Raw genomic sequence first — 22,090 nt, 5'->3', positions numbered from 1 at the left:
CCTCAGACTCAAGGTGGTGGAGTACACATCTTGAGTCTGGAAATTAAGAATCGAAGACGAGCTGCAGAGTGAGTCTTGGTGAAAAGATCAGCCACTTGAAATTCTGATTTAACATGTGGAAGAGTGATTGTACCTTTCTTGAAATGATGACGAGTAAAATGACAATCTATCTCTATATGTTTTGTACGCTCATGAAAGACATCATTGTGTGTAATTTGAATAGCATCCTTGTTATCACAATACAGTGGTGTAGGAGAAGAAATTAGAACTCACATATCACGAAGTAGCCACCGTAACCAAATGAGTTCAGATGTGGTGTGAGAAAGTGCTCTATACTCTGCTTCAGCACTTGAACGAGAAACCACACTTTGTTTCTTACTTCTCCATGAAATCAACGAGTCTCCCAAGAACACACAATAGCTTGTAATAGATTTTCTATCTGTAATATCCCCAGCCCAATAGGAATCTGAGTAAGCTTGAAGAGTGAGATCAGACTTTGATGAGAAACACAGACCTTGATGAAGAGACCCCTTGATATATCTTAGAATTCTGAGAACAGCTGCATAATAAGTAGATCTTGGAGCAGACATAAACTGACTGACTATGTGAACTGCATGACTTATGTCTGGTCTCGTAATGGTCAAGTAATTTAGACTCCCTACTAGTTGACGATACAGTGTTGGATTAGACAATAGAGTCCCATTTGTAGGACTGTATTTTACATTCAATTCAAGAGGTGTGTCAATTACCTTATTGTCAGATAGCCCTACACGCTGTAGAATCTCAGATGCATATTTGACTTGTGATATGAAATAACCAGTGGGTGACATGCCAACTTCAATGCCAAGAAAGTAACTTAAAGATCCAAGATCTTTCATCTTAAAACAATCACTGAGATATGATTTGAGTTAAGTAATACCTTGTAGATCACTGCCAGTAATAACCATGTCGTCAACATACAAGAGAAGAATGACAATTCCTTTTTCTGACGATCTGACAAACATAGCTGAATCACAGAAGCTTTGTGTAAAGCCATACTGGAGAATTCCATTGCTAAACTTCTCAAACCAAGCACGAGGTGCTTGTTTGAGTCCATATAATGCCCGTCGAAGCTTACATACTTGATTAGGTTCATGAGGCAAACCAGGAGGAGGTTGCATGTAAACCTCTTCTTGTAACTCACCATGAAGAAACACGTTTTTCACGTCCATTTGATGAACCCCCATTGTCGTGCTGCAACAACAACAAGTAATGTACGAACTGTAACCATTCTGGCCACTGGTGCAAATGTTTCTTCATAGTCAATACCATACTATTGTGTATAACCTTTGGCAACAACTCGTGATTTACATCGTTCAAACTCACCATCTGACTTGGTCTTAACTTTATAGACCCATCTGCTTCCAACAACTGATTTTCCAGGAGGAAGGTCCACCATTTCCCATGTGCCTGCCTCTGCATGTGCTTCCAATTCATCATCCATTGAATCTTGCCATTCTGGAATGGCTGCAGCTTCTCTGTATGTTTTTGGTTCATAAAATGACAAAATAGAAGACAAGGAACAGTGATAGTCTGCATACTTAGCTGGTGGTCTTCGATTGCGAGGTGGCAAAGAATTTTCTTCAGAATCAGGATCTCGTTCCTGAGTTGCACTGTTAGGTTGAGTCGTAGAGTGGTCTTGGTCATTCGTATTTGGTGGATCAACAACTAGAGGAGATGGACTTTCAGGAGTAGATATGGAAAAAGTGCTAGGATTGGATTCACTAGGAAATGGATCAGAATAAGTGAAAGACTCAAAAGATGATGATTTGCTGCTTGGAAGTGACCAAAATGGAACTTTCTCCCAGAATGTGACATGACGAGAGACACAAAGCTTTGTATTAACTGGATCATAACAACGGTACCCTTTTTGTTCAATACCATAACCAAGGAAGACACACAAGACATTCTTTTGACCAAGTTTATGACGTTCACGTTCTGGAAGGAGTACAAAACAAGTTGAACCAAAGACTCAAACCTCAGAATAGTTTGGTTTCTTACCATAGAGACGCTCATAAGGTGACATTCCTCCTATGACATTTGTTGGGACTCTATTGATGGTGTAGACTGCAGTAAGGACTGATTCTCCCCAGAAATTTGAAGGAACTGAGCCAGAAATTAACTGAGTTCTAGCTGTCTCTATAATATGACGGTGTTTACGTTCTGCAACTCCATTTTGTTCTGGAGTTTCAGTACATGACAGTTGAAGAATGGTTTCTTGGGTTTTAAGAAATTCTTTGAATGGATTGGAAATATATTCCCATCCTTGATCAGCACGAAAAACTTTGATCACTTTACCAAACTGAGTTTTTATCATGGTTGAGAAATCAACATATAACTTAAGAAAATCTGCTCTAGAGCTGAAAAGATATACCCATGTATAACGCGAATAATCATCAATAAAACTGACATAATACAAAGCACCTCCCTTTGACATAATTGGAGATTTACCCCAGACATCAGAATGTATAAGAGCAAAAGGTTCAGTTGAGACAGAAGTGCTAAGATTAAAAGAAAGAGCTGGTTGTTTTTCCAGTTTACAAGAGATGCAATTTGGTTCTTTATCTAACCGAGTATCTCCTAGTAAACCCTTATTGATCATATATGAAAGACGAGAAAAGGAAGCATGACCTAACCTAGAATGCCAAGACATGAAGGGAGATATTGACACAGGTGCAGTGGGAGTAGCAGCTACGACATGACTTTTAGATTCCGCTGAGAGAGCAAGAGATTGAAGGAGATACAACCGACCAACTCTACGGCCTATCCCAACTAGCTTCCCGGTTTTGATATCCTGTATAACACAACCAAAAGGAAAACAATATGTGTTATAACCTTGATCACACAGTTGACCAACTGAAATAAGATTCATTGTAATATTTGGAACAAGAAGCACATCTGGTACATAGAAGTTATTTGAATTGTTGACCAAGCCTATATGACTTGCAGTTACTGTTGATCCATCAGCAGTGTGAATCTTAGGGGTGATGACAGGATGAATACTTTCAAAAAACTTTTGATTAAAAGTCATATGGCTTGATGCTCCTGAGTCGAGAAACCATTCTGTTGAATAAATACCTGAGGAGATAGAGAAGGAAGATGCAACTGTAGGGTTGTTACCAATTGAGAGTGCTTGTTTAATCATCTCTTCAATATCAGCAAGGTTTGGTGCTGAACCACCACCAGGTACAACTAATGCAGATGAGGTGTCGATGTTGCATATGGATCTGTTGCAGATGAAACTGGAGCTTCCGTAAATCTGGTAGGTGTATTGAATTTGTTTCCTCCATTAGCATTGATCCTTCTCATGTTTCTTGAGGTTGGTGAGGTGCAGAATCTAGATGAGTGACCAAATTCCTTACAATACCCACACTGTGTTGTGGGTGTGTCAGGTATTGTGGCAGCAGGTGATGTATTGACCGATGGGAGATTGCAGTTCCTTGCCAAGTGTCCAAAGGTCTTGCAGTTATGACACTGTACTTGAGACATATCACGTTGCACTTGAGCATTTTAGTTTCTTGAAAAATTATTAGGGCTGGATCGTGAGGGCACAACAAATACTCCTGATATCTCCGGTGATTCTTTTCCTTGTTTCTTCTATAATAAGTTCAGACAAAACAACTTCCACCGTGGGAAGAGGTGAACGATGAAGAACTGATGCCCTAACAGACTCAAACTCATCACACAAAGCCATTAGAAACTGAACTAAACGTGTTTCCTCTCTATACTTCTGCCACAATTCCAAATCTACAGTCCATATTGGTTCCATGAGTGTTAATTGATTCCAGATTAAAGACATCTCAGAATGAAAAACAGAAATAGACTGATCATGCGATTGTTTCATAGATCTAATATCTTGTTCGAGTTTATACCTCTGAGCAAAGTTGATTTGGGTGTACCTTTTCGAAAGAAAATCCCATGCATCTTTGGCTACCTCAAAACTTGTGAGTTGCATGCTTATGGAAGGAATGACTGTGTTTCCAATCCAAGTGAGAATCCTGTGATTGTTAATCTCCCATTCTTCTTTTGGATCCTTTTTCTGTGTTTCATTTTCTTTCCCTTTTTCAACAGAACTGCTTGTTGTAAGTTTCTTTTCTATACCATCGACATACTTCCACATACTCTTTCCTTTAAGAAAACTCCTCATGAGGAATGACCAGTGAATTGTAATTGGTTCCATCAAAACGGACAGTGATAGGTTGAGAATCTTCTCTTGACATGATTACTATGTTTTCTCTGGGTTGTATTTTCTCTGGATTGTATTGCAGCGGAAACTGGTTCTCAGATCTTTCCTAGCTCTGATGCCATGATGAATATGAGCATACAGATTCTAATGTAGTTGTGAGAATAATTCTCTGTATCTTCATTGATAGGAAAAAGCCTGATTTATACATGTTTACACAACTAGATAAGGCAAATAAAAGATACACCTAACAACTAGATAAGGCAAATAAAAGATACACCTAACAATATCTAGGATATATACAGAAAGAATACATATGCAGTTACAACCAAATAACAAACACAATAATGTCAAGATATATCATATCTTGACCAAATCTTAACAATGTCCATCAATTTTATAGTGCCATTACTGCTTTGGTGCACTAGTTTATACAATGACAACTTACTTCTTTTACTTTTAAATATGTAGTGTACCAGTTAGCACATATAGAGCATCCATCCAGTTCTTTTTGATTTTGTTGAGTAGCCACGGATGCACTAGTGGGGATTGTCGAAGATATGTTTTGCCAGCTCACTCACGGGGATAGGGTACCCGATACCTACATGTCCAACCCAAAATTTTGTGCTCATCAATTGTCCAACACATGCAATGCAAACAACTGCTTAATTTGCAAAGTTGGTAAATGCCCGACTTCAACAATTGAAGTCATGCTTTATAAGTGTAAATTTTACAACATAAGTCTTTAGTGTCACTAAACAAGATCTGAGGTGCACATGTTCTGTAATTGTCTTGTTGCACATCATGAGCAAACTGCATTCAATTGTAAACAGTTGAACCATACGTCGTCAAAAAAGTTCTACTTTCGTGTCTGAGTTTCATTTTTCGTACTTCGGTTTTTTTTTCTTATTAAAACTTTAGAAGTTCCACCTGTCCAATTTACTAAGAAGAAAGAAGTAGAACCTGACTCGATTAACTGTAGAAGTTCCACACGCTGGGTTGGATGCTAAATTCGGTCATTTACAATGACATCAGACAAGAAAGTAGGGCAAACCAAATTCCACATGCGAGGCTGGTCATTTGTGGAAGACGCATCCGCTGAATGGCTGTCGAGAGCATCCGCATCGTGTATTAGCTTCCCTGCAGCAAATGCGGATTTCTCCAGTTATCAGTTGAAACAGATTTTTGGGCAACACTATGTTGAGTAATCTGTGAGAGAATAAGAATGGCACAGGCCAATGATACATTTCTATATGATACCGGATATTTGTTATCTTCATTTATGTTCAACTATCTCTATAACCATTGATTCTCTAAAGAGATTCATTAACAGATGGAGTACAACTTCAATACCTTAATTCATATTCGTTAACCAGAAACAACTCAATGTCCTGATCCCAGTTTTTTGTGTTTGTCCTAATTAGGGCTGCATAACGGGTAGGGTGGGTAGGATATGGCCTATACCCGCCACCCTACCCGTTTACTGGCGGGTAAGAAAATTTTTACCCGTCACCCTACCCGCCATTAAACGGGTAAGATCCTACCCAACCCGTTCTCTGGCGGGTCGGGTAGGGTGGCGGGTATAACCGTCTATATCACCTACAATACAAAATTCATACTGTGTATTCTCAATAAAAGCATAATTCCATGTTTACAGATGGCTAACCATAAAAAATGTACAAACAAAAGTATTCTCAAGAAAAGAGTTGTATTCTTTTTGAAATAGACGATGAATCCCAGCACAATTCCATGTTCTTCATGTGACCTTGTTCTTCATATAACAGTATCATCACCAAAAGCTCTTCATATTGACCTTCTTCTTCAATCATCATCTACGATGATGGAATAAGTACTAAGATCACCAAATAAATCTGCATACAAGTTATCTCTTGTTAGATTCAGTCATAATAGTGAATGATTTGATTCAAAGTTCAGTCATAATACCAACATCAAGTAATATCACAACAAGTTCTGTATCTGTTAGAAGAGAGATATCACAACATCCTACTATGGAATACAATATCACAACAAGTTCGGACTTTTGGTTCAGTCACAATATCAAGTAATATCACAACATAATTCAGTCATAATACCAACATCACAACAAGTTCAGACTTTTGGTTCAGTCACAATATCAAGTAATATCACAACATAATTCAGTCATAATAGTTTACCAATCTTTGTTTTCTGGCGAAGACTCGAAGATGGTTTCACCGAGGATTCTACTAGTTCAGCTGTTCTGTCACTAGTTATCAAGTTCAACAGAATCACTTGATTCTGGTAACAGTTGAAAAATCAGAGGTACAAATCTACTAGTTATGTTGTTCGTTCATTTGGAAGCATATGTTATTACAAAGTCTACCTGATCTATCTTTCAGTTATTAATTGATTGCTTCAAAAAATTCATTAAGAAAAATTAAAACATCAAGTAATACCATAGATTATTTTGATGCATAAATCACTACGGTGGATAATACCATCTAACATAATTCAGTCATAATACCAACATCAAGTAATAATACCAACATCCACAAATTACTCTCATTTAAAGATTCTTCAGCTTGCTGAGTAGCTACAACCATTTAACAAGTTCTTTGGCTAAGAATGGATAGAGTTCTAAACAACATTCGTGCTTTCAGTTTGCTAAGTAGCTACAACCGTTTAACATGCAAGTTCCTTGACTAGAAATGGAAAGTTCTAAACAACATTCAAACTTCCACCAGTACTTCCCATAAAGAAGCACAAATGGATACAGACAGATAAAGAAAATGCCAACTAAGTCGTTTCGCAAACATAGTGAAGACAGATTAAGAAAAGCAAACAAAAGAGTAAGGAAACCCAAATGTAGGAAAGTTGTATACCTGAATCTAAGACGTCATCCTCCTTCTCTTCAGCTCCAAATGTAGATGGATCCATATCAATCGGTGTCCTTAACCAGTTTTGTAGGAGAATCAATGCTTCCAAAGTTCGGGGTTTTAAAGAACTTCGTAAATGACCAAGTATTCGCTTTCCAGTACTGAAAGCAGATTCACTTGCAACTGAAGAGACGGGAATAGCAAGTATATCTCTTGCTATAGGTGATAGAATATCAAATCTTGCAGCATTGCTTTTCCACCAAGTGAGTATATCAAACTTCGAACCATTTTTGTTGTCTTTTGTTGGTGAGTAAATCTGTTCCGATAAGTATCTTTCCACCTCTGATTTGTCAACATCCTCCGTTATAGATAACTGGGTTTTACGTTCTTCTCTATGGGCCTTATGTCTTCTCTTTCTATGTGACGTAGAACTAGAACTACAACTCTGGTGACTAGGACTACCACCAGTATCACCTACGGACTCCGACGAGGCTAACACACTTCCTACACCTATATATTCTGCCTTATAAGCTGTGAATAATTCATTAAAATCCTTTTTCACTTCATCTAACCAATTGTTTACCAATCTTTGTTTCATCCAAGGAATATCATGCACAATCAGGTCTTCTAGTATTACTTGCAGTCCACGTTCTTTTTCTCTTGGGTCAAGAAGCACAGCAATAAACAATAAAGGATTCATGTTCTTATGCTCACCCCAATACTTGTTGTATTTAAGTAACATCTTCTCACCCATATGGCTTAAGTGAGGATCATGATGAGCATTTTGCCATTCTTTTAACTCTCCACGTACATCACAAATTTCCCCCAAAAATGTATGCGAAGTGACATACGTAGAACCAGAAAACTCAACAGTGGCTTCAAAAAATACATGTAGAAACAGTTTTAATTGTTATAGAAACTTCATATACAGATCATATTAACTCGTAAGCAAAGATCAAAACATCTAGACACCTCAACGGTGGCTTCAAAAATGTTTACAGATGGCTAAATATTATGAACTAAGAAATATAAAAATGTTTACATATGGCTAAATATTATGGTACCAATAAGGGCTTGATCTAAAGAAGCAATCAGTTGAGAACTAACTGAAGTAAGATGATCAAGGCTATCACACTTGAGGAATGCCAGCAACTGTTTTAAGGGTGCACCTTCAAAAGAGATCGATGTTATTGGGTTTAATTGTCTTCGATCACTCGGAATTCACAGTTGGCTCCCTTTATAAAAATTTGTGTGAGAATAATGATGCTAACTGTTCAATCAGTTCTGCCACTAGTACAATTTCTTGGACTAAGCTATGGAAAATGAGTGTTATGCACAGAATTAATCATTTGGAAGTGTCTTCATGACATTCTGTCGGTGGAAGATAGAATCCACAGGATTCTAAGCAATATTGACAACAGTTGCGCTTTGTGCAACTCTGGAATAGAAAACATTTAGTTACATACCGAGCACCAGACAGAGCAGAAGCCTTTGTGACTATGTAAGGCATATCAATCGTAAATTTATTTAGTCTACCTATGCTACTTCAAATTGAGTACTAAGGACACGCATTCTATAGCTGAACCTCACTTCAAAATAAGCTTCTTATATTCTTAGGATGTGGTGAGGCATATATAACCACGAGACCATTTCCTGACAATTTCTCAAATTTCTGATTATAGATCCCAAGATTCAATTTCAAATAAACCAAACCAAACCGGTGAACAGAAAGACCAACTCATTCATTAAGGAATTTATGAAGCGAGTCTACAATGGAACTAATCAAAACATGATCAATTGTATGAGAATAACTACAAGGAGCGTCACCTACCGCAACCACATTAGGGGAATAACAACTGTGTTAGCAAATAGCAGAAGGAACCAATAATGTAACAAGGGGAATTCCCAAATAAATTTTATTATTTTTAAATGTTTCCTTTTAAGTTATTTTATCATAATAAAATAAAAACCAGTTGGACACGAAAAATAAGATTCCAACTAAGAAATATGGTGCCATATCAAGAGATTTTGGAGAAACAATGACAGTCAGCAAGTCCAAAGAAAAGGAGAAGACACGAACTGAAGCAGCTAAAGAAGATGGCAGTAATACGTCTTATTGTACTGTGGCTAGTAATATTCATACTTCTGAAACTTATATTATTTTGTATGTGACTGATGTATCAGGCAGATTCAAAGGTGCATCCTTGCACCACAAGGAGTGATTAAAGACAAAAGGAGGACCATGATAACTGTGGACAAAATATTATACCCCGGAAGTTGAGAAGAAAAATGTAAAGTTACAGAACTTTGAAGCGTAATTTTTTTAGTAACTTTGAGAAGTTGAGAAGAAAAATGTAAAGTTATAGAACTTTGAAGCGTGGAAATGCAGAAAAATTGACAGGGTCATGACCTTCTGGATGTTTCAGTAGGATGTTGACAATATGTACTACAACATTACATGTATGAAAAGAGTAATCGAAGAACTCATGCTGATAATTAAAATAAGGAATATAATTAAAGTAATAATGTTTAGGGATTACTAAAGTAATAATGTTTTAAGATTACTAAAACTAATCAGTGGTGAAATGTGTTAGGCAATATCAAGTTTAGGGATATTTGATCAAATGGATATAATCATGCTGATAATTAAAGAGAATGAAATTTAAAATACCTGTAGAAACTGAACTAGGACTCGAGCATTAGCCCAGTCATACTTTTCAGGAGCATGCACGCGAGGCTTTTTCTTCTTGGATTTTCTTCGACCAGATAAGGGAACTTCATCAGAATCAGAAGAACTGGATTCCATTTCATCAAGAAAATCAGTACTGTCAATATCATCAACATTAACACCCATTACTGATTCATCGGGACTATCGAAGATAAACCTCTCACAAAATGATTTATCAGATTGTCCTAGCCTTATAAAGACTTTTTCGTATTTTTCTGCTGCATCCAACATCAAGTAAATGGAGTTCCATCTTGTTTTCACGTCTAACACTAATCCCTTTTTGTATTCCATTCTTTCAAGAAATAAGGCATCTAAGAATTTCTTCATTCTAGCAGGAGAGGCCGTGACGTATTTAACCACCGACCTGATTCTGCTCACTGAAGTATGATATTTCTTCAACCCATCCTTAACAACTAAAGCTAATACGTGGGCAGCACACCTTACATGTAAATGTTTACCTCCTACAATTGACGATCCCCAACTTACAACTTTCTCTTGGATATATTCAATTGCTTTTTTATTTGCAGATGCATTATCGAGCGTGATGGTGAACACTCTCTCAAGACCCACTCTATCAAACATTTCTCCAATGCTCTTCCAATATGCTCACCTCCATGACTAGTAATTTGACAGAAACATATTATTCTTTTGTGTAACTTCCAGTGGTCATCGATGAAGTGGGCAGTAACCACCATGTAGTTGTAGTTCTGAATGGATGTCCATGTATCGGTTGTGAGACAAACTCTAACCTTGTTCGACTTGAAATAGTTCACCAAATTGGCTTTTTCACTCAAAAACTGTCCACGGATATCACGATAGACGGTCATCCGCGATGGAAGTTTGAACCTCGACTCAAGATATCTACAAAATGCTGTAAATCCTTCTCCTTCAACCATTCGGAAAGACTGTTCATCTGTGATAATGAACTTTATCAAGGCTCTCCTACATCCATCTTGACAGAACGTAACCCCAACTGTTTGTTGCTGATCTCCCAGATTGCTAGGCTGACCGAGAGAGTCCAACTGCGCAGCTTCTAGTGAATCCATATACTTCCGACACTTGGTCAAATGCCAGTTCAAATTTGATGTGCCATACTTCTTACCACCAGCCCTATATTTACCACCTTCACAGTAGTTACATTTCCCCCATTTAATACCAGCTTCATCAACACTCTTTTGGAAATGCTCCCACACCAAAGATGTTCTGTTCCGCTTTATACTTTCCCTGACCTCAGGTTGAGAAGATGGTGGAGGTGGAGGTGGAGGTGGCGGTGATATAACAACACTGACCCTTTGTTGCACAGATTGATATGAATCTTGAGAGGGAATAGGAGGTCCCGTTGACATCAATTCTCTAATCTCAACCATGCTTCCTCACTAGTCACTTCTGCAACCAGTAAAGAATACTGCAACCAGTAATGCTACTGCAACAGTTACTAAGCCTGAGAACAAAGTAGAACTTCTACTGTAGAAGAATACTGCATCTAGAGAAAAGGTTCCCAATACAAATAGAGGTTATAAGGCAAAAGAGATAACTATGGGCAAGTGAGATGAAGAAATATGAAGAAGTCCGACTATTCAACAAGTTTGCAATACAAATGGTTCGAAGCATTTAATTGTGCAGTAGCACATGTAAGCTAATAACATTTGATGTACAACAACTCGACGCCAAACTCACAATTACTTTTGCACATACGGAATGGGTATCTAAATGCTATCATTACAGATTCAAACAACTATACCAATTCCAGACAATTGTACCAATTCAAGGCGAACTACGGATATTTGCAAGTATTCATAAGTTTCCCATTAGATACAATAAAATAAAAGAAAATTGGGAGTGATTATAACTCAAATTTGCAGTTAAAATCCAGAATTGTACCACCATATTCGAATCTATTCCAGAATTGTACCACCAGACACATCAAGAAATTGCGCTACGGATACAAGCTTTACTGAACTGATAAGACCAACAAACATCAAGTTGAAGAATCAAATGAAGAAAACACCCAATATAACAATTTACGAATATTGGATCCAATTTAAGAATCAACCTAATTACAAACACAATCAACCTAATTACAAACACAATCGTCTATCACCTTAATTTTTTCTTCTAAGCGAATCAGTGAACGATTAACAATACAAGAAACACAATCATTAAAAATAATTCTAAAAAAAAACAACTAATTAATCATAAAATTTCCCAACTAACTAATGAATCAGTTAACATGCATGTTAATTTCTCAGCTAAATTCCTAGATCTTATTACTCAACTGATTACTCATATGAAGACGGAGATGATTACTCAGATCGAAACCCAAATCAAAACACAAATTGAAATCTATAAACACTTACAGCTTCAGATCGAAACCCTCAAAACCCAGACTTCACTTCTTCTGCAGAAAATCACCACTTCGCTACTTCGAATGAAAACAGAGAAAAATGGTTCAAATGAAAAGCGATGAAATGGTTCGATAGAGAAAATCCATTTACTTTGTAATTTACCCCTATTATGTTTTAAAATAACAAAAAAATAGGCAGAAGGAGAAAACAATACAAAGGTTACTTTGTCTTTTCAGTATTAGACGGGTAGGCGGGTAGGGTAGGGTAATTTCGAGCTTTATCCGTCACCCTACCCATCTAACGGCGGTTAAGAAAATCTTTACCCGTTACCCTACCCGCCAAATAGTGGGTAGGATAGGATACGGTTAAAACACGGGCGGGTAGGATAGGGTTGGCGGATATGGGTAGGGTATGTGCACCCCTAGTCCTAATCCCCTTCAACAATTCCAACAGAATCTATTTTGATAAAAAATCTATTTATATTTTAGTGGCTGTACAAGCATCGAACCTGCGACCTTCTAAAAGTATACATACATTGTATCATTTCATTTGTTAGTCCCACAGCGGCAACACTGGGAAATGGACTCTAGTTTATAGGAAGTGGAATTTGGACACTGGACACGACCTTACTTGAACAGGATCTGTTCTATAGGCTCGTATTTCTGCCTCCTTGAGTTCTAAGGAGCCAGGAACATCCGTCTGGTTGATGAACCAGGACCGCGCGACCAGAACGTGATTAATGGCCACAGGCCTATGATGTAGGCACCGTGGCTGTAGATGACCGTTCTCAGCTTGGCCTTGGCCTGCTGTGGTGGTCGTGAGGTTGTCTGACAGACTCCAAAATCTTTTTGCTGGACTCAACATAAAGACCATTGCCAGGAAATAAAACAGTACCCAAGATGACGAGGGAAACAGGTTTAAACGTCATAGAACTTATTCTGTTACCAGAGTAACCTTATTCTGTATAATAAGAATACAGCAGAAGATTTGACAATGTATGGTCAGCTGAGTGCAGTTTGCTCATGCTGCGCAACAAGACAATTACAGAACATGAGCACCACATCCTGTTGAGTGACACTAAAGATTGATGAATTTAAACTTATAAAGCATGACTTCAACATGTTATTGTTGAAGTTGGGCAGTTACCAACTTTGCAACTTTAGGAGTTGTTTGCAACTTTGCTTGTTTGCTTGAGTTGTTTCCCGTGGGTGAGCTGGCAAAACATATCTCAGACAATCCCCACTATTAATTAGGTGCTTCAAGGGTCAGTCAGTCCCACACTCGGGCACAAGACTGAATGGTTTGCACCTAAATTAGATTTTACACTTAAAATTGCGATGCAGTAACAGCACTATAAAATTGATGGACATAAAGTAGAATTATTATGAAGCAATATCTGCGGTAATCATTGAAAATTTCAGTATACAGTTAGTGGCCTTGTTACCTTGTTGTACCAATTTCAAACACATAACTTGACGAGACTAGAAATGAGTAATGAGAAAATGTAAAAAAAACATGTTAAAATGGGGCTTGTCTGCAGAGGGACCACATCAGACCTTAGGCAGGAAGGAACCTCCAATTTGATCCACCAATCCAAAGCTACTAGCTAGTCAAGTAAATTCACTTGTGTGTGCGGTTTCAGAAACCAAGCAGGAAACAGCCTTTCCGCCGTTGTAGAATAAGTAAATTAACATATTTATGGTGAGGGTGTTTCTGTTTAACTTTGCAGCTGTGTCAAATGGTCGTGTAAATATAGTTGGAAGTATAGTTAGAAAAGTGCGGCAATTGCTAATATATCTTTCATTTTCTGCCGCAAAACCTCTATAATGGTATCAGTTGGATTACCAATCCTTGGTGTTTTTTACTTTCAAGATTATGACCGATCCCTTTTGATGTTTATTTTCTGGCCCTGAGGTATTCTGTTAAAAAAGAATAAAAAAGAATTCTAACTGTATTTTTCATTCTTTTGGTTTTCTTAATTACTAGAAGTTCAGACAGAAGTTCCACCAATTTATTAAGAAGAAAGAAACTGTCCCGATTATGATTACACGCTAGGTTGGGCTCTACAAGAAAGTAGCAAACCAAATTCCACATGCGAGGCTGGCCATTTTTAGTAGCGGAAAATGGATCATTTGTCCAAATATTTTTAAATCACGGTTCAAATGGACGAGTAAAAAATAATTTGGGTGAAATGGCTAAAGAAAAAAAAATAGCAAGGATGAAACTGGATACATCCTGTGTAAATTAAAAATAAGAAAAAATATTTGAAGATGGGCACGATGAAACTGGTTACATCCTGTCTATTTTTACATTTTTGTCCATTTAAACAGTATCAAAATCTAACTGTCCATTTCACCCAAAAATTATTGATTTTGGTCTTTTTAATTAATTTTGTGTTTTAGCAGATGCATCGGCTGCATGACTGTTAAGAGCATCCGCATCGTGGTAATAGCTTCCCTGCAGTAAATGTTGATTTCTCCGGTAGTTACAGATTTTTGAAGTAATTTCCTGTTCTTCTCTCACAACGCGTACGCTACATATTGTCCCGCGTGTATTATCGAATTCTTGTTGTGCTTGTGCCTAGTGGCTAGAGTAGTGGGTTTAAAAGTAAAATAAAATGGGATAGTGGTAAAAAACGGAATATAATTACAAAATGAGTGATTAAGCGAGATAAAGTTCGGGAAGCGCCAAAAAACAGACCCGATCAGTCGTAGAATCTTCACCAAAGAGTTAGGGTAGGGCGTACAATGAAAGAGAAGAGAAAGTGAGACAAACGATGAAGAAAGTGGAAGAGTACCTTATTGAGTTATCTCACCCAAACAAACTATCAATCAAATCAAAATTCTCAATCAATATAGGTGTCTCTCAAATAGTCATCCCACCCCAGCACCCCTTACAATACCTCCTTTATTATTCATATACTCTCTTTCGTTGTAAATATGCTTATTGATAGATTACTAGTCATTTTCTAAGAGGACCACAACTCTGACCGTCTAAAACTACTACGCCAACCATATATATTCAGTCAGTCCGTCCAGCTTGTAGTACTCATCTCATTTATATTCTCTCCGCTGCATTTACCTCCACTACTTCGTCATTCTCTCTGTATCCATCTCTTTCTATCAGAATACTTTTTCCCAACAAGTTTATCAACAAAATGAAGAACACAACAATTCTGTCAAACTCATCATTTTTTATGATCATCATCTGAAAGATAATAACTACATATCTTTTATTCTTGCACATACTATTAATCTACTACTAGCTGCTGCTACAGATATATAATTAATTAAGTTGTATAGTTTGTTATTATGATGAAGAAGAGTGGTTTAATGAATGGTGGTGATTATGAACATGCTACACATGGCAGCCCACACTTGAAAAATGTACTGTCATCAGCAGATATCTTACATCATCATAACAACAATATTAATGTTCATAATAATGAAGAAGAAGAAGAAGATGAGGAAAGAAAGGTTGCGCTTAATCTTCGTCATCTCTCCAAAATGATTCTTCCACCATTGGGTGCCTCTAACTATAATCAGAACCAAGTCTTATCCAATGGTCGAATTATCATCCCCATGGATTCCAGATACAGGTAAATTCCCTTTTCTTTTACTACTCACTGACTACCTACTAGTTTTTCAACTCACCCCGAGCTGCAGGCTAATTTGTTTGGCAAATCCAGCATTTTTTTTTAAAGTGGTCGTTAAGTTAGTTGAGCAAATTGCCTGAATTCGGTACGTTGGTGCCTAAACTAGATTGGTTCAGTGCATATCTCTTGGATTATCCAAGGAAACTAGTTTCTTTAAATCTCATTTGACCGAGCCAACTGAATCGGTGAGTCAAAATAATGGGACACCGGTAAGAATCTAGGGAACGTTATTATATTATTATTTGACTGGATGTGCTACAAACTGAAGGATTCTCTGGTCCATAAAGCGTGACCGCGTCTGCGTCCGCAAATAATAGAATATATGTCACTTTTTTTCTTTCTTTTGTCTTTGTTCATACTAAATTAAACAGACTCGGCCGAGTCATCATGATTTCGTTCACCTAATACTCCTTAAATATTAATCGAAAAATGATGGGGCCTAAAAATTGATTTCTCTTTATCACAAGAGAAATTTAATTTATGAAGTGAAGTGAGCAATGAGGTGTTTTCTTTGTGGGTCAAGATGTTGGATCCGATATCTCTATCACAAAATCTTACACCAACATGATATTGTTGTCGATATGGTTAATCTGTTTCCATTTGATAAATGTTTTACACCACTACACGCATAACCCACGCATTTACCCACAAACAAAAACTGTTGTAGAAGTTCTAGAAATCTCAAGATTATTGAAACTTTTGAGGTCGATGCTGACAACCGAGTCTCATTCCCGGTTCAACTCGCTTATAGTTTGCAACTCGAGTATCAATTCGAGTCTACTGTCTAGTCGTCTAAACAAGACTGAATTTGTTCTCTAGATTTAAATAGTGTTTCTTATTGCCAAAACGGGGGTTTTTGTGATATTTTCTTTGCTAAAGTTAAAAGGCACATAGATTTGGAATTTTTTCACGGGTTCAAGTTATTAGGCGTTGAGTCGTATAGAATGTATGGAAAGTTAGTTGGGTACGTAGATGTTGATCTCACCAGGGTAATCCTTACTAGATCCATCTAACTTTCGCTATATGTTGAATAAATGGATGGAAAGTGGGTTGTATGTCAAACCAAATATAACTCAATAATGCATAGTACTGATGCATGCTCTTTCTAGCATCTAGGAATCTAGCGCATCTAAATTTGGTTGGTGGAGGTAGAAAAATATTAGCCACCTCGTGCATAAATCCCAAGTCTCCAAATTACTAGGGCTGGCCACAGAAAAAACTATTTGCATGATTGATTCCACTTGACATGCAGAAAACAGTAAGTGTAGGCTAGTCGAGATATTTTTTGCAACTACGCTTGGCAGTGTGAACCAAGCCCCACGAACCAAAGAGTTTCATAGCCAATTTGAATCTACATCTCCGGGATAATTCTACAAAAGCTATTAAGCAGTAGTTAAAGAAAGATTCACAGTAATAAATGAACTAAGAAAGCATGACGAAATCCCAATTCAAATGACTGTTACTTACGGACTAATTCATTTTCTCTTTTCTCCTCTGACAATTTTTTCTGACAAACTGAGATACTGAAGTTGCAATTATCTGATGTTAATGTGTTTAGATGTTGGGAGTCGTTGATGGCATTTTTAGTGGCGTATTCAGTATGGGTATATCCGTTTGAGGCAGCATTCATGAAGTCGATACCAAGAGGAGGACTCTACATTGCTGATAACGTTGTTGATTCCTTCTTTGCCATTGACATTGTTCTCACCTTCTTCGTTGCTTATATCGATCCCAGAACTCAACTCTTAGTTCGTGAGCCCAAAAAAATTGCTAAAAGGTAATTATTGCTTCCTAAAATTTCAATTTGGGAACTATTCACTTTTAGAGCACAAACTCAACACGCAGCAGTGTTTAACAAGTACTCATTGTTGTGATAAAATATTAATGTTAGTGTTGATCTTAAAATGTCTGGATTACTTATAAAGGTATGCATATGCCTCCACAGGTACCTGACAAGTTGGTTTGTCCTGGATGTGGCTTCCACAGTCCCATTTGAGACTTTGGGATGTTTGTTTACAGGAAGCAGGCATATGAATGTCGGGTATTACATCTTGGGTTTGCTAAGATTTTGGCGTCTAAGAAAGCTCAAACAACTTTTCACAAGGTACATTATCTTTTCTTCTTCTTTTTGATTAACAAGTCCTTCATCAAAAATTGAGCACACTCATGAAATATCGTGTACTTGAAAGTTAAAACGTCGTAGCTGCTTAATAGTTACCATCATTTTGTTTTCCAGGCTTGAAAAGGACATAAGATTCAGCTATTTCTGGATAAGATGCACTAGGCTTCTTTGTGTAAGTAAATACTTATTGTATATTCTTAGTGTTGAAGAGTAGCAACTGATTTTGTACTGAAGTATGTGTTCCTGTTGCAGGTGACATTATTTCATGTCCACTGTGCTGGTTGTTTTTATTATATGCTGGCTGATCGAAATCCAAACCCGAGTAAAACATGGATCGGAAAAGCGACACCAGATTTCAAGGAAGGGGGGCTTCGGATCAGATATATTACATCCATTTACTGGTCTATAACAACCATGACAACAGTTGGTTACGGAGACTTGCATGCTGTGAACAGTAGCGAGATGATCTTCAACATATTTTACATGCTCTTAAATCTCGGTCTAACCGCGTACTTGATTGGTAATATGACCAATTTAGTTGTGGAAGGAACTCGCCGAACTATGGAATTTGTAAGTATCTATCTTTCTGGCTACATTTGCGTTTTGTTAATTTCGCAACCGCATTTTCATAATGGCAAAGGCTGCATTTGTCTAGAGCAAAGCTTTTAGAATTCCTGCATTGTTTAATTAGAATTTTTATCTCTACTAATGCAGCGAAACAGCATACAGTCAGCTTCGAATTTCGTTTGCCGTAATCATCTTCCACCAAGGTTGAAACAGCAAATAATAGCATATATGTGTCTGAAGTTTAGAGCCGAGACCTTAAACCAACACCAGTTAATGGAACAACTGCCCCAAACAATTTGTAAAAGCATCTGTCAGCATCTGTTTTTGCCTACAGTTGAAAAGGTTTATCTTTTTCATGGTGTATCACGAGAAATTCTCTTGCTCCTGGTAAGGATTTTATGTACATTTATGACATACAGAAGTTATTACTTGACGACATATAGGAACTAAAAGTGTTTAAAATACTGATCAGGTCTCAAGGATGAAGGCTGAATATATACCACCAAAAGAAGATGTTATAATCCAAAATGAATCTCCAGATGATGTTTATATTGTTGTATCCGGAGAAATAGAGATAATTGATTGTAGGGAAGATGGGGAGTTCTTTATGGGCAGACTAGTAACAGGTGACATTTTTGGAGAACGTGGTGCGCTTGGTTGTAGGGCTCAGAGCTTTACGTTCAGAACAAAGACCTTATCTCAACTCTTGAGGTTGAAGACAGACAGTCTTTTTAGTGCAATGCAGGCTAAACAAGAAGACAATGCACTGATCCTGAAAAACTTCTTTCGGGTACGCTGTTTGTATATTGTTTTTTTTTTATTGTTAAGCAAACAATTATTTGAGGAAAATTGCACCTTACTCAAAATGATTCAGTGGTATGCATCAACTATGAGATTTCGGATTTGGGCAATCTCTTCTTTACATTTTTAATAATGAAATCCTCAATTGTTAGCAACCTAAAATTAAAGGTGTCAATTCTTTTTATGACTGCAGCATTATAATGGGCTTAAGGATCCCAATAGTGGCGAATTTCATGTAGACATAAATGGAGAAGGCGATCCTGAGAAGGACATAGAGCCCGACTTGTTAGATGTGGCTAGTAGTGGAAATGCTGCATTTTTGGATGAGCTTATAAAGGCAAAATTTGATCCAGAAATTGAAGACTCGGAAGGAAAGACACCCCTGGTATGCTTTTTAGTTTTAACTTATCTCCTTTTGACAGACTGTTTTGCTCATTTCAATACCAAAACCTTCTAAATGTAGCATTTGATACCATATGAGTAGCTGCAGACCTAGATGACTTTACTCCCCTAAGCATCTGATTGCACATGCAGTCCAGCCTCAGTAAAGTAAAATGAATCATATATGGGAAAAGCAATTATGTAAATTAATAACGTAAATATGTTTTTTTAAGATTGAATTATATTAACATGCTATGTATGTGTTTTGGATTTATCAGCACGTAGCAGCATCTAAAGGGCATGAAGACTGTGTTCTGGTTCTTCTCAAGCATTCGTGCAACGTTCACGCTCAAGGTAAAATTTTTTACGCAGGCTTCTAGCTAATAGCAGAATCTTTTTCTTGGTAGCTTCTTCTAGTTAATAATTTTAACTATGCCCATCACTTTCAAGGGAAATCATCACCAGTCTCATGTATACATACACTTTGTTGCAGATAAATATGGGAATACACCAGCATGGGATGCCATCTCTAACAAACACCATTCTATTTTTAGACTCCTCTACCACTGCTCGTCCATTTCCAACCCTTGCACTGCTGGTGACCTTCTCTGCCTTGCTGCCAAAAGAAATGATCTCTCCACTATGAATGAGCTTTTATCATATGGATTAAATGCTGACTCAAAGAATCGCAAACACTTCACTCCTATTCAAATTGCTATAATGGAGAAACATGTGGATATGATAAATCTCCTACTTCTTAATGGTGCTACTATTGACAAGGTGGATGGTAATATATCGGATGAACTAATGGCTCCTAAACAAGATTTAGGTGATCGTCAGGCTAGGGTGCTGGACGCAATGGCAGCAGATGCTCCACAGGAAATACTTTCTAGGAAAAAGGAAAGAGTACAAGAAAACAGCTGTGCTGGAGCATATCCGTCAAGGGTGATTATATATAGAGGTCATCCTGTCATGAGGAAGAATAGCGGCTGCATGGAAGCTGGGAGGGTCATTAAGTTGCCGAGTTCTATTGAAGACCTCAAGTTCATTGCAGGTTGGTTTCTTCAGAATGCATTTTCTTAATTTTGGTGTGTTAGTATATATTGTTCAGCAACTAGGCCAGGCACTGCTGTCTCTTTCTTGAGAGACCAAGTTGCAGAAAAGCAGGTCCTGAACCAAATTATCTGTGGTACAGTATTAAATGTACCCTATGAGCCTGAACATTGCATCTAACTGGATCCTTAGATGTAAAACTAGACCCAGTGATGATCAACTTTCCTATACGCTGCATTTTTTTCACTATAGCAGGAGCGTTTTTGAAAAGCCAAACTGAATTTGTTATTCCTTTATCTGTGTCAACAGGTGAAAAGCTTGGGTTTGATGCAAGTAATGCAGCTATAACAAATGAAGAAGGAGCTGAAATTGACTCCATTGAAGTGATTAGGGATAACGATAAACTTTTTATAGTAGAAACTGGTACCTTTGTGGTTTAATTGTAGAATTTAGATCCTCCTAATGAGGTTAACTATGAATATAGGAGAAAAAAGCAAGAGAAGACTTGGAAGAAGATGTCAATATATATTAATCAGGCATCCACCTTTTTCTTATATTTTCTGAAACGGTGCGTCCTTATTTCCTCCTCTTTTTCTCGTGACCGTGAAGAATGTGTATAGCTATGATGCAGTGCAGGATAACAGGTAGTGGTGTAGGTTAAGGGTTTCATTTTCTGTTTCAGTTAAATCTAAAGCTGTGTCAACGACATGTATCCCAGTGTCTGTTACATTTATAAGTGTGTATGTGCAAACAGATGAGCCTAGACTGTTTAGCAGAACTGCAGAAATATACAGTTATGTACGTTATCTTCATTAATACTAAAATTTACATTTTTATCTTTTTTACACCTGAGAGTAGTTAGTACGCTTCAGAGTTCAGACGTACGTTATCTTCATTAATAAAATTTACATTTTTATCTTTTTTACACCTGAGAGTAGTTAGTACGCTTCAGACATACCGATCCCATCGAACCATGCCCTGGTGAGCAAACCCGGCTTAAACCCCAGATTTTAATTTCACTGCTGCTAATATTACGTGTTGTACAATAGAAATAATAATAATCTGGTTTTCATCGTGTTTACAATAGTTTTCACATTTTTAATTCAAGCCTTGAAGACCCTATCAGAGTACCGATCCCAACTCGTCATAAGCCCATGGGTAGAACTCAACTCTAAAGCCGGTCTACAAGTTGAGGGATTCCATTGACTTATAAAGAACCATTTTTTGGGGACCATGGTTTTTTTTTATGGGGGACAATGATTCTATTTTAGGCAAGACATTATAAGTAATCCTAAGTCACCCCTTATCTAAATGTTTTTCTTAATACCAAACTTACCCTCCTTAATTAAATGTGTTAGTTT

At 37.3% G+C, this 22,090-nt stretch overlaps 2 protein-coding genes and 1 non-coding gene across 3 annotated transcripts; 2 read left to right on the top strand and 1 right to left on the bottom strand.

Annotated features, from left to right (window-relative positions):
* Positions 1–5,228: 5,228 nt before the first annotated feature.
* Positions 5,229–11,172, bottom strand: LOC113359509 (zinc finger BED domain-containing protein RICESLEEPER 3-like). Its single transcript, XM_026603126.1, has 6 exons — positions 10,555–11,172; positions 9,749–10,399; positions 9,488–9,566; positions 7,462–7,953; positions 7,084–7,293; positions 5,229–5,362 (listed from the first exon to the last, which is right to left on the bottom strand). The coding sequence occupies exons 1-6, from the start codon at positions 11,170–11,172 to the stop codon at positions 5,229–5,231; spliced, it is 2,184 nt and encodes a 727-aa protein (XP_026458911.1).
* A 1,598-nt stretch (positions 11,173–12,770) lies between these two features.
* Positions 12,771–12,987, top strand: LOC113362539. The gene has a single exon (XR_003365785.1). It is a non-coding gene; the product is annotated as a small nucleolar RNA U3 (small nucleolar RNA).
* A 2,059-nt stretch (positions 12,988–15,046) lies between these two features.
* On the top strand, positions 15,047–21,576 carry LOC113356305 (potassium channel AKT2/3-like). Its single transcript, XM_026599412.1, has 11 exons — positions 15,047–15,748; positions 17,364–17,582; positions 17,751–17,909; positions 18,042–18,099; positions 18,180–18,497; positions 18,642–18,881; positions 18,967–19,284; positions 19,489–19,680; positions 19,955–20,030; positions 20,170–20,730; positions 21,039–21,576. Exons 1-11 carry the CDS (start codon positions 15,462–15,464, stop codon positions 21,167–21,169), a joined length of 2,559 nt encoding a protein of 852 aa, XP_026455197.1. The 5' UTR covers positions 15,047–15,461; the 3' UTR covers positions 21,170–21,576.
* Positions 21,577–22,090: the final 514 nt, after the last annotated feature.

The sequence above is a fragment of the Papaver somniferum genome, chromosome 3, assembly GCF_003573695.1.
Source record: "Papaver somniferum cultivar HN1 chromosome 3, ASM357369v1, whole genome shotgun sequence".
NCBI classification, from domain to species: domain Eukaryota; kingdom Viridiplantae; phylum Streptophyta; class Magnoliopsida; order Ranunculales; family Papaveraceae; genus Papaver; species Papaver somniferum.
Note: the sequence above shows the minus strand (reverse complement) of the source record. Positions and strands in the feature narration are given on the sequence as shown.